The following is an 18760-nucleotide window of genomic DNA, read 5'->3' on the forward strand; positions in this document are numbered from 1 at the left end:
GCACCTCTGTGTACTTGAGAGAGAAAAAGGACCACCTGGTAGGCTTTGTGGCTTCTTTTCAGCTGATTCCTGGTTCCCCTTCATAGACATAAGACCGAGTATGAGTATCACAAAAGCATTGAATCCACACGCCAGCTTGATTTCCATTTTGAGCAAATCAGTGACGTTCAATGCGATCATTCCGATGATTATCTTTGTCATATTTCTGGAAAAACACAAAGAGTAATTATTAATAATGAGTTTCTTTTCTAGCTTCATAAATACTTTAATGATTGGAAAGACAAGTAAACCTACTCTGGAGAATGGTCTTTGGTCACTGCGTAGATTCCAAGGAAGATCAACGAAACTGTTATTGTCACTGACACAGATTGATAAGATGGAATTATTACATGTGCTGCTTTCACCGATGCTGCCCCTCCAAATGTAAAAAGTAGGTTTTTCCTGGGAAATGACAACAACAGAGAGAGAGAGAGAGAGAGAGAGAGAGAGAGAGAGAGAGAGAGAGAGAGAGAGAGAGAGAGATCACCACTCGGTCGAACAGATACTTTCACAGAGCAAAGAAAACAGATTTCAGATTAACGCACTGACAGCATGTACTCACAACTGGATTGGATCTATCATCTTGACCAAAGCCCTGTGTTTGTTTCAGCAGTTACTTGGCTTCACTGAGACGTCCTTTGTCTTGTTCTAATAAGACTTTGGTCATAAACAGGTGATACAGTAGTTTCCCTCTCACAGTATCCTATCAGTCTGTAAGAAAGTGACATGTCAGGTGTTCCATATGGTCTTTCTGTTTTAGTCTATGTCACAGTCTACAGCCTGCTCTATCGGTTTAATAATTACACACCCAAAGCCCTTATTGTTATTGTACTTCTCTCTCAACGACAGCATTCTGGGAACAGATTTAATGTGAAGCTTTGTGTTTAGCTTACGTTACCCATAAATAGACATCTCAACCTGTTGGTTTAACTAAAACTAAATAATATTTGGACATCAAAAAAACAATAACAAATTGAAGAGGTGTACCGGTCAGCTCAGTGGTATCTTCTCATACATTTTTCAAATGATTTTAGCCTTGTGTTGGCTTGTTGACTTCTTAACAAACAGGGCTCAGAGGGTCCTCTTTTATTTTGTTTGTACACCAATTAATGTAATAGCATACATCAAGATTTGTCCTTAAGTACGCGGACGAGCCTGTTGTTGTAAGTCTTCTTAATCGATCAGAATATTTATTAAGTATACTACATGAATCAAGTTACATTCAGTTTTCATTAAATCATGCATACTCATTTAACATGTTCTCCAATAGCAATTTATATGTGCAACATTATGTGAGACATATTGTGTTGGTCTGGTTGGTCCCATTTTTACAGTAAGGGCAAATTAACTAATAATGCTCTCTGTGTTTACATCTTCTGAGTTGGTTTGTTTAAGGGGAATTATAGTTGTGCGTAGACCCTACACACGTAGCCTACATCGTTGTGAGCATTTTTACTTGTGCAGTGGTCTGGTTGCACTCTGCAGTTACACCTCCAAGACGCTAGTCGGCAACAGAGGTTTCTGTGAAGTGCTGTAAAGTTTAGTTGATTCAAAACACACATTAAACACACATTAAACATGGCTTAATAGAGACCTTTTCGAACACAAGAACACAAATCAGCTTCCCTATAACTCACAGCATTCACAGACAAACACTTGTCTTTATCCGGACACATTTTCCCCACAAATACAACATGCTAACGTTATTAGCACAAGCCTATGGCATTTTACATTTCTATAAATTAGCCTAGCATTTAGTGATCTTTCCCTCTTCTCATACAAAGCCAGGGACAACAGCAACATTAACAAAGGTAACAGCACACAATTTGGCTCCATCACAACTCACAAGATTCACCAACAAAACAACTGTCACACTGAACACGTTTTCCGAACAAATATAACATGCTAACGTTATTAGCACAAGCCTATGGCAGTTTACATTGTATAAATAAGCCTAGCAACAAGCTGTGATTTCCTCCTCTCATATGGAGCCAGGATAAATCACAAACAAGACTTAGAATGGTATTTTAGTGGAGGCTTTATTGTCTTCACAATTTATTGTTTCTTATGCAGTGATGTGGTGGTTAGCACTGATGCCTCACAGCAAGAGGGTTCCTGGTTCGATCCCGGATGTGGGAGCCCTTCTGTGTGGAGTTTGCATGTTCTCCCCATGTCAGCGTGGGTTTTCTCCAGGTACTCCGGCTTCCTCCCACAGTCCAAAGACATGCAGGTTAATTGGTGACCCTAAATTGTCCGTAGGTGTGAATGTGAATGGTTGTCTGTCTCTATGTGTCAGCCCTGTGATAGTCTGGTGACCTGTCCAGGGTGTACCCTGCCTCTCACCCAATGTCAGCTGGGATAGGCTCCAGCCCCCCCATGACCTTCAAGAGGATAAGTGGTTAGAAAATGGATGGATGGCTGGATCTGTGAAATACAAATAAATCAAAGCTTCCTTTCCACTGAGGGAAATGGTTTCAGTATACAGAAACTGTATACTGAGGTCTGCGTCACCACGACGCGTAGCTACAATTCTGGGCTCTGGGGAGAACCTACGCCATAGCTGGGTGATTCTCTGAATTCGGTGCACTTTGTGTCCCACAGGTTTACCTCAAAGATTTTCATATAAAGTAAACCACAAAATGCATTTTAAAGCAAGAAATGGAAATACCTATGTGTCTTTGCATTATAACACACAAACATATTTTTAAAAAATTATGTTTTGAAAAATTTCATGGGTTGCTGAGGAGTAGAGGTCAGCCAAATGTGCATGTCCCCACTGACCAAAGTTACTTTTTCATTAAATATAAAAAATGAAAATAGCCAGTAACCCCAAGATTTTTCTGCTAATATAATTATTTGCCCATCTACTTTAACCTAAATAAAAGAAATCATGAATTATTTATAAATAGCACTATTTAATCATGTCCCCCAGTTTTCTTCAGCCCTGTAACAGCATACCAATTCCCCCTTTTTGAAAATAATGGTTCAGTACAACTTCCTCAGCACCCAGGGAGTGACATCACTCAAGTCTTTTCCAGCTCACACTGTAAAGAGAGGTATGTGTTTGCATACTTTCTTACCTATATTTCATTGTTTTTATTGTCAGATTGACATCGTCAAGCTCAACCTTTCAACACTGTTACATGCATAAATGATATTTACTATTGTTGGGAAAAGCAAACAATAGTGTTGGAAAAATAAATTAATTTCTTATTTTCCTCATGCCATGTGGTGCTCCATACCCTAGCCAATGTGGACTTATGGCTAGTTTTAGCGAAAATCTTCAACCCTGTAACAAAAAAAACACTGTTACCGTGTTGAATCATTGTTACAGGGTTGAAGGTTGAACTGTTCTCAAGCCAGCCAGCCAGCCAGCCAGCCCCTTTTCTCTAAATGTTATTTCATGTTTATTATTTTCAGATATCAGATGGCTAAATCAAATACAGAGAGGCAAAGAGAGTACAGGGCAAGAAGAAATGCAGATTCACAGAGAAGGGAAGAATACCTCAGGAAAGAGCGTGAGCAGTGGAAAAGAGATACAGAAGCAGGGAAAAAGAAATCCATCAATGACCTGAGTAAGAGAGCTCAAAGACGTAAGCGGAAGGAGTGGCAGAAGGCTAAAGAAAGACAGAAAAGAAAAGTTGAGATTGACAAACAGTGGGCCTATCTCTCTAACTGTTAAGGCAGTTCAATATTAGGACCCAAAAGCAGACACCACCAGAAGACTGAAGTCAGGATGATCAAACACAGCTTTCATCTTGTGAACAAAATCCTCATAAGACCAGGTTCCCACAGATTGACTTGAATAAATTGCCTCCGCCCAAGCCAAAGCTCTTCCTCTTAATAATCCCAGTAAATATTGTACCTTAGATTGGTCCGAAGTAAATGCTTGAGGCCGTTGCTGGAAAACCATGGCACATTGCAGGAGGAATCCTCGGCATTTGTCCATTTGTCCGGAGAAGGGCTCTGGGTCGGTGGCATAGGAATCCCGAGGTGGAGGTGGCGTAGGAGCAGCAGCAGGTGGAACGGACTGAGGAGGTTGAGCTGGGGACGCTGAAGGAGTGAGCAGAGACGTGAGTAGAGACACTTGGTGTGTAAGTTCAGATATTTGATTTACCATGCTTTGGCTGCTTTCGGAGAGTGCTCGGAGATGTTGCTGATGTTGTCCTAATAACTGACCATGACTGGAGATGGCTTTCTGTAAATTTACAGTTTCAGGGTCTGTGTCTGATGGGTCCATGCTGGCCAGATCGTTCTGTTAAGGCAGTTCAATATTAGGACCCAAAAGCAGACACCACCAGAAGACTGAACAGTTTAGACAGTTTATTTTTGGACAAAAAAGGAAAGTTGGTTGAAGGCTTGGCTGGAGTGGACAGGCTGAGGAGGTTGGGTTCGGCGGAGCAGGGCAGGCGGTGGAGTTGAAGGAGGAGAAACCAAATTGGCTGCTGAAGACAGAAGTGAGGCAGGTCGAGTCTCGTATAGTGGTGGAGCTGGCGTGGAGGATCTGAGGCACAGAGAAAAAAAACAGGTAAACTGGTTGTCCAGGAAAAACACCAGAAATACAAATGATCCAAATAGTCTTAGGAAAGGAGACCTAGACGTCTGTACCGCAACGGAAACTGAACGATCTGGCGGAGTCTGGAGGTCTGAACCAAGGTTATATACACTGCAGGGCTTGATTGGAGATTAGGTGCAGGTGAGGAGAACCAGCAGCTGCAGGAGATCAGATGGGCAGGCAGGAGGAGGGAACCCAGAGTCCACGCCCAGCAACACAGACAGACTGAGACAAACATGACACAATAGGGAGGGGAAAAACAGGAAAACACAAGGAAAGGGAGAGGCTACACCCAAACTCTAACACTAACCCCTCCACATAGTCCTGACAGTGAAATTCAAGATGCAGTACAAGCCAGACCAGAGTCTTCACGGTGAGGGAAATATGTGGTTAGAGATAGTGCTTGGTTTAAATTATGATAGCTTGCTTAAAAAACACTACTATATACACTGATTTATACATGATTAATCTGATTATTCTTGTAGCTCCCAAGAAATATACACTTGTAGGAAGGGAGCCATGGTTTACTGTTTTTAGTAGTGAATTCAGACCCCCCCACCTTCCACACACACACCCCTCACTCACACGCATGCACGCACGCACTCACGCACTCACTCACTCACTCACTCACTCACTCACTCACTCACACACACACACACACACACACACTCACTCTTAAATGTTGTGTCATTCATTCAGCCCTGTTACAGTGTGTTCAACCCTGTTACTTGATACATTTTCATACATTTTTTGATAATAATAACAAATATTAGATACATGTTTGTTGAACTGTATGCAGAGTTAAGAAGACATGTAGAAAATATATGAAAGCCTAATCTAACGTTTATGTTAAAGTATATTTTCATGATTTATGAAGACCGCTTGTACATTAAGTTGGTGATACAATAGTTTCCCTCTCACAGTATCTTATCAGTCTGTAAGAAAGTGACATGTCAGGTGTTCCATATGGTCTTTCAGTTTCATTCATAGTGGGGTGGGGGGTGGGGGGGTGGGAGGGGTCGGTTAGACAACCAGTCAACAACAATCCCAACTTCTCAGAGCTCTTAAAGTTAAAGAGAAATAGTAAGTGGACATACCAGAATGAGGCTGTGATGTTTTACAGTGTAATATTGAAATAGGAAGAGTACATGAGAACACGTTTTGGGGAGTTGTCATAGATCACAAATTATGCTGGAAACCGCATGTTAATCATACTAAAACCAAAATATCATAGTGCATTGCAATATTGAACAAAACAATAGGCATCCTTAACTTAAATTCATCACATATATTGCATCATTCTTTCATATCTATTTCATTAATTCACAGGCACTCAAATTTAGATTGTGGATTATAAAATAGCATCACTGATGTACAAAGCCGAACTGTATCCAGAGATTGTTTCAAGTAAGAGAATGTCAGTATGAACTGAGAGGGGACTGTGTGTTCTCAAAAACAAAGCCCAGAGCAAATGTATAACAAAGGTGTGTTTCAGTATACAGAGTTTATTTCTGGAATGGTTTAGAAATGGAATTGAAAGTGTGTGGTAGATTGAGTAATAGATTAAAGAAATATTTAAACACAAGATGATTAACGAATATAAAACTGAAGTATGAACATCAGACAATAGGCCTGTATAATGTATATGTTCGCATATGCATTCAGATGCAATGTGAAGTTTTGTGTTTGGTTTCAGTTTTGTGTTTCAGCCCTTTCTGCAGCTGCCAGCAGGGGAGTGCTTTAGCACACTGCAACACTTCAAAAGCAATACATGATTAGGCAATGTCTGCCATGTCACAGTTTTTACAGGGGTGGAGGATATTTTACTTAATCAAAAGTAACAATACCATATAGTAGAAACACTCTCTTGTAATCCTGCTTGTCTTGTTGTTATCCAGTGTTATTAAGATAACTGAGAATATACAGGTTTTCATCACAGAAAGTATAAATATCTTCTGCACAATCAACGTATTTTGACATATTTTAGAGTAATATTTCTTGCACAATGCTGTAAGAACATTATATAACCTCTGTGCTATGGTGGGAAAACACTTTGTGGAATGACTCTTTCAATTTCATTCTTACTCATTCCAGATTCAAAATAATGACCTCAATCAAATGGCATGTTTAGGTCAACGCTGACTGAAAGTTCTTTTGTTCATGGCTCCCCTTTTTATTATGCTGTTGGATTGCAACAATTTACTACTAAACCTCATTTTAAATAGCTCTAACTTCATCAGAGGTTGAGAGGAATAGTGTCTTGCACATTCAGTTTGCATAACTCATAAGTTATTTAGGTCAGTAAACTCCATGTGTTACCAGGACAACCGACAAATGTTCTTTCCTTTAGATGTTTTCCCAGAGGAGACGGAGGATGGTAGTGCTGTAACTAATGGCAGCCATAAAATCATCTTCACCTACAATAAGATGTATTTTAATGTAATAGTAACTGAATGTGGTTAGCAATTGTTGCCTCACAGTAATAGAGGGTTTTGGGTTCGAATCTGCCAGCTGGCTGGAGCCCTTATGTGTGGAGTCCTCCTGTCAGTGTGGGTTGTCTCCAGCTTGCTCCCACAGTCCAAAGACATGCAGGTCAGGTTAATAGGTGACTTTTAGTTTAGTTGCCTGTAGGTGTGAATGATAGCAATAATGGCTGTCTGTCAGGTCTAGCAACCTGCCCAGTGTGTACCATGCCTCTTGCCCAATGTCAGCTGGGATAGGCTCCAGCCCCCCCTGTAACCCTGCACCAGGATAAAGGGTTTTGAGTAGCTGAATGTTGTACGTCAGCCTGAGGTAACTGGAAAACACAGAGGAGTGTGATCTGTGAGCACAGACTCAAGTTTGCATTCAAGCAAAAAGGTGGCAATAGCTTAAATGAAAGTGTTTAAAATAAAATGCAGCCAGCAGTAAGGAATCTACATACTATTTCTTAGAATAAATGTTGTGCAAAAATGTACATTAAAACCACAGTTTGTCTGCCATCTTTGTTTTTATTAGTCATGATTTCATCAATGCCTTTCAGCCTTTCCTTCGTCAGCCGTCATTTTCCTATAAAACAAACAAAAACAAAGATGTGTGACATGCTTTGACATTTGAATTCAACATTTAAATATACTGCAGTTCATTTATTTATCAGACAAAACAAACTTATTTTAGGGAGATTGTTGAACCACTTACCACGACATTTCTTTGTCGCTTTCAGCACCACTGTCGCTGCCGCTGCCACTACTATTGCCCATCCCACTGGCCCTATTTCTAGAAAAGTCAGGGCACCAGCAGTGGCCATTGTGACTACAAGGTGCTTAGACCCAACCATAAAAACGAATAAGAAACAGTCAGCAGTTCTACTCATTCGGTGCAGCAAGACAATATTTCAAATTCTGTTTTATACCATGATGTTGAGACCGTACAATTACAACATAAATCAGTGTAGCGATTATTAAATTCAATGCCTGGCCTCGTGAAAATATTGCTTTGTTTATTGGAATATCTAATAAGAGATGTTTAATTGACAACCACTCATTAATAATACACAAACAAATGTTAATCAAGTACAGTATAGTTGAAGGCAAAATTACTTACATCTTAATTCTCTCTCACGTAGTACTCTGGGAACAGCTGTATCGTTCAGGTTCAATGTGGAGTTTTTGTGTTTCAACCCTTTTTGTGCGGCTGCTAGACAGGGCGGGTTTTAGCACACTGCAACACTTCACAAACAATTACTCACTAGTCCATACCCATTGAGTGCACAGCTGCCCACGTACAGTTTCACATGGTGTGTGTTTGGGATACAGGTCATAGGAAATTGCAGATTAAATAGTCAACTGAACCCATTAAGAAGAGCAATGTATTCAGACAGAGCTTTTGTGAATTTGATAGTATGATTGCTTTATTGAAAGTACAGTAGTACCATTGCCAATAGTGGGATAGTTAGTGGGCTAAAACTGTACATTAGAAGTCGAGGTAGCACGTTGAAAGGCAGATAGTTAAAGTGTTTATATGTTGTATTGACTTAAAAGTGGGGCGCACTGGTAGTTCACATGGGAAAGGTGCGGCTAGCCCTTGTTGCAGCAGCATACCATACCATGACTTAGTCATACCAAAAATTAGTAAAAAAAACCCCCCACATTTGGCCACAGGGGGAGCCACAGCGATCGGTCGCATTTTAGCCATTTTTAAGCATTTTTCTGTTGTTATAGCGCCACGCAGTTGCCAATTAGAGTTAAATTTCTCCAGTCACCTTGAGGCATCCTGTTCTACATATCTACCAAGTTTGGTAAAAATCATATGGCGGTTAGGCCTAGATAAGAAATTAGCTCTCTAGCGCCCCCATTTTGTTTGATGGGGTCAATAATGGAGGGGTCCCCTCAGATTATGTGTGGTCATATGCCTACAAAGTTGCATGGTGATCGGTGAAACCCTTGAGATGTTATACACCTTTATGTGATGAGCCACGCCCTCCACAATATTTATGGCCTTATAGAAGCTCAGGTTTACTAAGTTTTCCAACTTTTGCCAAGAGGGAACTTTAGATATTGGTCCCTAGATTATGTTCACTGAGTTTCATGCAGATCAGTCTCTTCCTAGGAAGAAATCGATTTTAAGTGTTTTTCAAAAAATTCAAAATGGCGGAAAATCTATATAACCGGAAGTTATGGGTTCTTGAGGCAAATGTGTTCCTCATGAGGAGAGGCATCTCTGTGCAAAGTTTCATGTCTCTGCAACATACGGGGCATGAGATATGTCCATTCAAAGTTTGCAATTTCAATCGGCTGCTATAGCGCCCCCCTTTGGCCAATTGATGTAATATTGCTTCATTCGCTTCCTCCCGTGACCCTCTACCACTGTGCCAAATTTCACATGGATTGGCCAAGTCAGTGAGGAGAAAAACGTGGAACAGACACACACACACACACACACACACACACACACACACACACACACACACACACACAGAGTTTTCATCATTATATAGTAAGAACATTAGGCCATGTCTGCCACTTTATGTTTGTGAACAGTGGTGGGGGAGATACTTAGATCTTTGTCTTAATATCCTGCTTGTCCACTTGTTATCCAGTGTTATTAAGATAGCTAAATGTTTACAGGTTTTCAATACAGAAACTATAAACGTGTTCTGCACAATCAATGTATTTATTTTGACAAATTTTGGAGTGATATTTCTTTGACAGTGCTGTGTGCTTACAGTATATAATTCTGTGCCATAGTGGAAAAACACTGATGTGTCTTTCAGTTTCATTCTTACTCATTCAAGATCAAATCAATCCCCCTTCTTTTGTTCATGATGCTCTTTTCTCACCATTTTGTGAACGCTGTTGGATTGCAGCAATTTGCCAATAATCTCAGTAAGAACAAAATACAGATTACTACTCTATACCTTATGTTTTCTTTTATTATCCTCAGATTATAGTCACTATCATGCAGTCACAATGTGCTTATAATGCTCCAGTGGTTCCTTTTAACATTCTCAGGAAACTGTCTTTGTGCTCAGTGCACTGCTCCATTTCCGTGGTTTGTAAAACATGCCTGTGCGCAGTTCAGTTTTCACACAGTAAATGACCCAGGGCGTGTCAGATGTCTGATTATGTTCACCAGTGCAGAACAAAAGATAACTGCACATTACTGTTACACACGCATAAACGTTGCCATCACTTTATAGTGACACTGCTCCCTTTTATAAAGCAGCTTGAGTTTATTTTCTGTGTCTATCCAGCAGGCTGACGCCCCTTGTTATTGTTATCATCTCACACAGTGAATCCTATAGGAGGCTGAGTCATACAGAATAAACTTCTGGTTGATTTACAGTCAAGGGAGCTAAGTCCGGTTAAGATAAATGAAGAAAAATGAGGAGTAGAATTCAGAAACTAAACTACATTATACACAGGCCACATGCTAAGGGTGTTTCCTCTGCCTCTAACTTCCTCAGCAGGGCCACCTGAACACGAACTGACAGCCAGAGCCAGATTGAGTAATTTTTAAATTAAATGTGCCCTTTCTGAGAAGAATGAAGAGTGAAATGAAAGAAAAATGGTCTCCCTGAGAGGACCATTTCAGGTTTTTAAAAGCTAAAACTAAAGCAAAGGCTCAGAGTTGTAGTGCTGTTTACGCTCAGTAAACATTGATTACTAAGGGCAGGATTTACAGGAAACACTGTGTCTCATCAAGAGCAACAGCCTCTGTGCTTCCTCTTATCTTACACGATACTTTCTGAGACAAAGTGGAGGATGGGGGTGGTGTAACACAGCAGCCAATGAACATGAAATATCTTCACCTACAATAACGTAGTTCTCTGTAACTGAATGTTGTTTGCCAGCCTGAGGTAACTATAACTAAACATGTACGCTTTGAAAAATAGTGACACAGGAGTGTCATCTGTGAGCACCAACATAAGTTAGTATTTAGGCTGAAATGTATCAATAGATGCAATAAAATAAATGTGTGTAATGTTCACACCAGGGCTGGGTATCCCACTGATTTCCTGAATCAATTTGATTTGGATTCACAAGGTCCCTATTTGATTCAATTTGATTCAGTCTCACTTTTATGATTCAATACCAGGTCATTCAAATGAAGATCAATTTGAATCAGATGAACTGATTATCTTAACTCAGCTTATACGACAAACTGCATTTGTAATCTACAAACTACTGTTGCAAATGTCAATTAGTGTGATTTGAAACCATAGTAGGTCTGCATTTTGTTTTTATTGCTGATTCCAGATACACTTGGTACAACAAAATACACTACATTTAAAGTCAGATGGCCAACAGCAGTGCACTCCACAGGCTTTGACTATGGGCAACATAATCCACAAACAAACTGATGTATCACAGGCACCCGTTGCCACTGTGCAGCGCCATGCAGGTACTTTGAGAGGAATGATCTCTTCTGTCAGTGCGACTTTTCTTTGCACTACAAAAAAAACAAAAAACGGATCATTGACACTTGAAACTGACATTGCTCAAGTGAAATGTGTTTTAACATTAAAAGTTAACATTTAAATATATTGCAGTTTAAGACAGAACATGCTTCTATTGGAGAGATTGTTGTCACTTACCAAGTGCTTGTACACAATCACTCCTGCTACTACTCCTGCCACTACCACACCTCCAATAATCACTAAACCAGCGGTGGATATAGTCAAGCCACTGACCGACAAGGCACCACAAGTTATAGCTTCCCTAAAAAGGAGTGACAAATAGCATAGATGTTCCACATGTAATAACTTTGGTGATTCTCTGGCTCCTCTGACATCTAACACCGCCATCATATGATGCTGATATTATCAACTATTACAATATATGCATTCAACAATGTGGGCAAAGCTTAAGTATCATGCATGTGCGTCAACTTCATTAAACTGCTTCAAGTGAGGCAATAAGGGACAAAGATTCATTTAATTTATTCTTGGTGTTGTATATTTTATTAGCCAAGGTGCATTTCAATAAACAGGTAATCAGCAGACTGTGCTCACTCAAAAGTTTCAAAGAGTAATTGGGTGCCATAAATCCGACAGCCGGATAGCTATGAGTTGAAGCGCGTCCGTTTGACTGCTGCTGTGCTGTCAGGTTTTTCTACTTTGCTGCATTTCACTAAACAAACAGAACCCTATCACCAGTAGCTGAAGGTAAAATTATTTACACACTCACTGCAGTGCCCATCCTCGTTATTTTATTTTTCTTGTCTCAGTGATGTTCTCGGATTAGCTGTATCACTCAGATGCAATGTGAAGTTATGTTGTTGGTTTCAGTTTCAGCCTCTCATGCCTAAGTGCTGTGGTTACACCCTTCCTGCTGTTCTAGTCTGCATTAAAGTAGGAACAAGCAGTTGTTTATTTTCTTACTTTGTTGATTCCTTTAGTCAATAAAAAACTCAACTAACCAAAGATTTCAGATTTATTGGACATTTATTGGATGGGCCACAGCTTGTCATCAGAAAATGTTGTATTCCACAGTAATATTTAGTTTTGGCCACAAATAAACTATTTAGCCAACTAGATGGGCATCTCAGCCCGTTGAGCCTGTTTTTTGATGTTGTTGATGTACTCAACGGGGAACACGAGATTCAAATATGTTGCAAATGTCGGGGCACTGTAAAACCACAGATGGTGTGCATTTTCCTGCACTTCACACATGTACAGGATCAGGATGTTCTGTGTTTCCACTCTTTCTGTTCGGCTGCCATTTTAAGTCACAATGTTATGTGCAATGGTGTCACAACCTGGCTCAAGCTGGGACAAAGGTGGGGAGACTACACATGAGTTGCAACAAATAGAAGTTTATTTTACATAACTAAAAGGAGTGTAATGATAAACTAAATGTGACCAGAGTCATCAGACTGGTTCGGGGGTATGCATTTATATCATTGATAAGCCCTCTAAAACTAAACTACGGTATACGCACAATGTGATTTTGCTAAGTAGGACATGCTCCTGGATCAACATCCCAAATCACATTCCAGGAACAACATTACAACCAACCAACCAATCACAGCCCTCTGACATCATCAGTGTGCTGCTCCTGTGCTTTGTTCAAAATTCCTTTGTGCTTCTTCAGAGCTAGTTTTACAAATTTAAGATAATACAATTGAACAAAATCCTCAATAAAACTAAACAAAAAAATGTAAATGTGTTAATTGCAGGAATTTGCAACTCTTTGTTAGTGAACAGCTTACTTGTTAGCATAGCCTACCTACTTAGCAAGCTAACATTTTAGCTTAACTACCTAGTTAGCAAGCTAGCCCGCTAACATCTATTGGCAAGCTTACTTGTTAGCATAACTACCTAGTTAGCAAGCTAGCTCGCCAATATTCCCATCTATTGGCAAGTTTACTCATTAGCATAGCCAACGTAGTTAGAAAGCTAACTCACTAACCCTGCAGTAGCTGAAAAGGTTTTTGTTCAGTGTTACCAAGTAATTTTTTTTTTAAAATTTTACTAACTTCAATTTGGAAAACTAGGATTTTTGAAAGAAGCACAGGTAAACGCAATGTGGGGTGTTGATCCAGGAGCATACTTGGCAAAATCACATCGTGCTACATTATACTCAGGCTGCATGTTAAGAGTGCACTTAAAAACTTGATGCAAAATACTGCCGACAAAAAAAAAAAAAAAAAAAAGGAAACTGTTGTTTCTGTAAATCTAAAATTGAACATATGTCACATTTATTTTGGTTCTGCCTCTTCTACCCTGTGGTTTTTTAGACGACTATCAAAAGATGGTTTGCATCAAGATCAATATTCTTAACCATGTGCCCTCAAACAATAATGGTTGGTGAATTAAGAAATGGCTGTCCTAGCATTTTAAATGCTGCTATATTACAAGGAAAAATATTTATTTTTGAATCGAAAGGAAAAGAGAGATTGACATTCTGCTGTTTTCTTTCCTTTTTTAAAACATTTTTTATGTTAGGAGACATTATTGCTGCAAGGCAGGGGGAAGTGAATGGCTATGACAAAAAGGTGGAATAGATTAAGGCCAAGTTTAGAAGAAGGATGGGTAACTCCACTGCAGCCAGGTTTTAAACGTCCTGTGTCATAAGACAAATGACTTTTCTTATTTCCCTTACATGGTGCTATCTCAGAGAATATGGAGCATGGGAGTGGAGCAACTTAAAGCAGCCATTAAATCATAAAATATCTTCACCTCCATAAGTTTTTTACAGTTACTGAATGCTGTGTGTCAGCCTGAGGTAACTGAAGCTAAAACTATGCTTTGAAAAACGGCAGTGTCATCTGTGAGCAGTAGGAATAAATGTGAATGTCAATACAAAAATTAATTTCAAAATCACAGTTCGTCTGCCAAGTTTGTTTTTATTATGGAGTCATGACTACATCGATGCTTTGGCAGTTCATTTTAGAGGAATGAGCTCTTCTGTCAGCTTCTTTTTTGTTTCTCTTTGTTGTCCTGCAAGAAATACAAAAACAGAAAAAGACACTTGAAATGATTTTGTTGTTGTGAATCATGCTTTAACATTTAACTTTAACATTTAAGTATAGCACAGTTTCTTATGGACAGATTGCTGAATCACCTACCAGGTACACGGCCACTGCTACTCCCACTACTGCTACCCCAGCAAAAATCAGCCCACCACACAAAGGGGATATAGTCACACCCTGCACTGCCACTTCAGCGCCGGCTTCTGAAACTGCACAGGCACAACTCTCCCTGAAAAGGATTGAGAAACATTCAGCATCTGCACTCACTGCAGCATGACAATATTTAATTCAATTAACGCCATTATAATTAGTACAGATATTTATGTCTTCCTCAGGATGATTATATTAACTGTGGTGATGTGACTTTTCATCTATCATCAGGTCATACTGTACTTTTAATTTGTACTTCAGTGTATGACCAAATACCTGCAAAGCTACTGACATTCACACACGCCTCAACTGTACTTTGCTGTACTCCGTGCTTTGTACAAATCAGCAAAGGTTTGCATGCCACAGATGCTAAACATCAGCATATTAGCGAAGAACCATTGTGTCCACATTCAGCCTTACAGAGCCAAAGTGTGGCTGCAGGCTCAGACTGCTAATTCAGTGACAACAGACCATGAAATAACATTTAAATTACAACAAAAACTGTACAACAATTATCAAATCAAAGCATGTACCTCAAGAAAATATTGCTTTGTTTGTTCAGACGTAAAATCTAAGCACTATTTAATTGCTTGTCTTTTAACACTGAAGCATAAAAACAGAACCCTGTCCAATAGTTGAGGGCAAAATTACTTACACGATGCAAGCCATCCTTGGTGTCTTACTTCTCTCCTCTCTGTGATATTCTGGGATCAGTCGTTCAGATTCAGTGCCAGGGTTTGCTGTCAGTTTCAGTTTTACTTGTTGCAGCCCCTCATATGTACAGAATGTGCTGTGTTCCCACCCCTACTCCCCAGCTGCCAGAGGGGTGTGTACTTCATAGAATTACATACAGTGATTGTGCAGGCACCGGTACAGATATGGCGATAGTTGCAGTAGCTGGATGTTTGGATGTACAGGAGGTAAATTGATGTTATGTCGTGTTGATAACGTGGTCCAGGCACACAAATAAATTAACGTGGTGTCTTGCATATTTGTTAGATGTCAGGGAGACATTACAGAGTGTGTTTTAGCCATTTTAGCACACTGCAGGGATTCAAAAACAATAACTGATTATGCTATGTCTGCCGTTTTACAGTTTATAACAGCAGTGGACCATCTTTTATTGGAAGAAGCAATACCACGGAGTAGAAATATACCAATACAAGTAAAAGTCTTGTCATCCTGTTCGTCCTGTTATCCAATGTTGTGAGATTTTGTGACTAAATATATCAGAAGCAAATAAACAAGAAGTAGAGCACAGGCTGAAACTGATGGGCATACAGGCAAAAACAAGCCAATCATCAGAGAGAGCAATTGGATTATGGCTTCGGTGAGAGACGCCTGCATTTATACATTGCACAGCACTGCCTGCATTAGTGCTGCTCCTATGATTGGCTAGGCATGGTTGCTAGGATGAAGGTTCGGTGGATGTGTTAATGACTATATGTTTGTCTGTGCGCACGTGTGTGTTTGTGAATGGAGTGGGGAAAAAAACGAGAAAAAGAATGATCAAATAAATAAACCCATTCAACAAATGATTATAATGGTAACAAAAGCAATACAGAGTTGCCCAGGATGAAAGTAGATATTCAAAAGCAGTAATATGTTTGATTTGAGACAAAGAAAATTAATTCTAAAGTTGTAAGTGTACAGGTACATGTGTACAGTGTACAGGTTTTAACACACGAAACATATTTGTCCTGCGCAATTTAAAGAACGATATTTATTTTGACATATTTTAAGCAATATTTCTTGCACAATGCTGTAAGGTTGCAGTATGTAATTGTCATCCAAAGGTGGAAAAACATGGATATTCACTGGCTCAGATACATTTGTACTGATTCAAGGTAACACATGCTTGTGTGCATGTCACTATTTACATGGCAAATGACACAGAGTGTGTCAGATGTCTTATTACAGTCGCCAGTGCAGAAGTCACACTGCTCCCTTTAACAAAGCACCTTGAGTTTATTTTCTGTATCCCTCCAGTAGACTGATGCCCCATCCTCATACTACATAACTCTACTGTGAGAAGAATGAAGAAGGTGAGGGTCATCAAAGGCATCTGAGAGAAGCGTTCTGTTTGTTTCAGCAGTTGTTATGGCTCCACTGAGATGTCTCTGTCTTGGCAAACAGTCCTGATACAGGTTTGATCATGAACAGGTGATCCTGTTCCTTATCAGTCTGTAAGCAAGTGACATGTCACATGTTCCATACAACCTACTTTCACTTTAGGTTACAGTCTAGTGTCTGCCTTAACCGTTTATGGTGCCACCCAGTAAAAGACAGTGGGTTTTTTTCTTACTTTGCATTTCTCAGTTCTTTTAGTCAATGAAAACCATATGTCATCTCAACTGAACACAGTTTGTTTTTTAATTTGGGAAATTACTAAACTGTTAAGATGTCAGCTTGACTAATATAACTGAAAAAAATCAAAACAAAAATAAATAAATGCATTTAAAAAATCACTTTGATATTGTATTTTCCACAAATATACAAGGAAACTAGTCCATACCCATTGAGTGCACAGCTGCCCACGTACAGTTTCACATGGTGTGTGTTTGGGATGCAGGTCATAGGAAAATGCAGATTAAATAGTCAACTGAACCCATTAAGAAGAGCAATGTATTCAGACAGAGTTTTTGTGAATTTGATAGTACGATCACTTTATTGAAAGTACAATAGTACCATTGCCAATAGTGGGATAGTTAGTGGGCTAAAACTGTATATTAGAAGTTGAGGTAGCACGTTGAAAGGCAGATAGTTAAAGTGTTTATATGTTGTATTGATTTAAAAGTGGGGCGCACTGGTAGTTCACATGGGAAAGGTGCGGCTAGCCCTTGTTGCAGCAGCATACCATACCATGACTTAGTCATACCAAAAATTAGTAAAAAAAATACAACAACATTCGGCCACAGGGGGAGCCACAGCGATCGGTCGCATTTTAGCCATTTTTAAGCATTTTTCTGTTGTTATAGCGCCACCCAGTTGCCAATTAGAGTTAAATTTCTCCAGTCACCTTGAGGCGTCCTGTTCTACATATCTACCAAGTTTGGTAAAAATCATATGGCGGTTCAGCCTAGATAAGAAATTAGCTCTCTAGCGCCCCCATTTTGTTTGATGGGGTCAATAATGGAGGGGTCCCCTCAGATTATGTGTGGTCATATGCCTACAAAGTTGCATGGTGATCGGTGAAACCCTTGAGATGTTATACACCTTTATGTGATGAGCCACGCCCTCCACAATATTTATGGCCTTATAGAAGCTCAGTTTTAGTAAGTTTTCCAACTTTTGCCAAGAGGGAACTTTAGATATTGGTCCCTAGATTATGTTCACCCAGTTTCATGCAGATCGGTCAAACTTCCTAGGAAGAGATCGATTTTAAGTGTTTTTCAAAAAATTCAAAATGGCAGAAAATCTATATAACCGGAAGTTATGGGTTCTTGAGGCAAATGTGTTCCTCGTGAGGAGAGGCATCTCTGTGCAAAGTTTCATGTCTCTATGACATACGGGGCATGACATATGCCCATTCAAAGTTTGCAATTTCAATCGGTTGCTATAGCGCCCCCCTTTGGCCAATTGATGTAATATTGCTTCATTCGCATCCTCCCATGACCCTCTACCACTGTGCCAAATTTCACATGGATTGACCAAGTCAGTGAGGAGAAAAACATGGAACAGACACACACACAGACACAGAGTTTTCGTCATTATATAGTAAGATATCATTCAATTCATTAAACTAACCTATACTACCTAAAGTATTCAGTCACAAAGTCATCACACTGGTTTAAGGGGTATGTATTTACATTGCTGTTTAGTATGCCCTCTGAAACTAGACAACATAATGCACAGGCTGCTTGCTAAGAGTGCACCCTGCAGATTTTTTGGCCCAAATATTCAGAACTCAGCTGAAAGCAAGAGATGGCTCAATCAGGCTGAATCATTTTTGAACCAGAACATTAATGAATAAAAGGTGCCCAGCAACTAGAGAAGACCATTTAATGGTTGAAGAGCTCAAACTAAATCAAAGGTTTCAGGCTTTCAGGTTGCGTAATGCTA

The 18760-nt window shown here is 39.6% G+C and overlaps 1 protein-coding gene and 1 long non-coding RNA gene across 2 annotated transcripts; both read right to left on the reverse strand.

The window, feature by feature from the left end:
• Positions 1 to 17: 17 nt before the first annotated feature.
• On the reverse strand, positions 18 to 4430 carry LOC117263758 (uncharacterized). Its single transcript, XM_078176093.1, has 4 exons — positions 4219 to 4430; positions 3905 to 4092; positions 295 to 441; positions 18 to 205 (listed from the first exon to the last, which is right to left on the reverse strand). Exons 1-4 carry the CDS (start codon positions 4277 to 4279, stop codon positions 158 to 160), a joined length of 444 nt encoding a protein of 147 aa, XP_078032219.1. The 5' UTR covers positions 4280 to 4430; the 3' UTR covers positions 18 to 157.
• A 6867-nt stretch (positions 4431 to 11297) lies between these two features.
• Positions 11298 to 15510, reverse strand: LOC117264180 (uncharacterized). The gene is made up of 5 exons (XR_004502254.2): positions 15354 to 15510; positions 14645 to 14777; positions 12254 to 14516; positions 11670 to 11793; positions 11298 to 11524 (listed from the first exon to the last, which is right to left on the reverse strand). It is a non-coding gene; the product is annotated as an uncharacterized LOC117264180 (long non-coding RNA).
• Between the last annotated feature and the right edge of the window lie 3250 nt (positions 15511 to 18760).

Source organism: Epinephelus lanceolatus, chromosome 16, assembly GCF_041903045.1.
Source record: "Epinephelus lanceolatus isolate andai-2023 chromosome 16, ASM4190304v1, whole genome shotgun sequence".
Classification (NCBI taxonomy): domain Eukaryota; kingdom Metazoa; phylum Chordata; class Actinopteri; order Perciformes; family Serranidae; genus Epinephelus; species Epinephelus lanceolatus.

Bases quoted from the DNA above. Each gene is read 5' to 3' on its own strand.
- LOC117263758 (XM_078176093.1), bottom strand. From the start codon at position 4,279: ATGGACCCATCAGACACAGACCCTGAAACTGTAAATTTACAGAAAGCC. The intron at 4,093-4,218 runs GTCAGTTATTAG...TCACTCCTTCAG, and splicing joins GAAAGCCATCTCCAGTCATG to CGTCCCCAGCTCAACCTCCT. The intron at 206-294 runs GTAGGTTTACTT...GTGTTTTTCCAG, and splicing joins ACCAAAGACCATTCTCCAGA to AAATATGACAAAGATAATCA.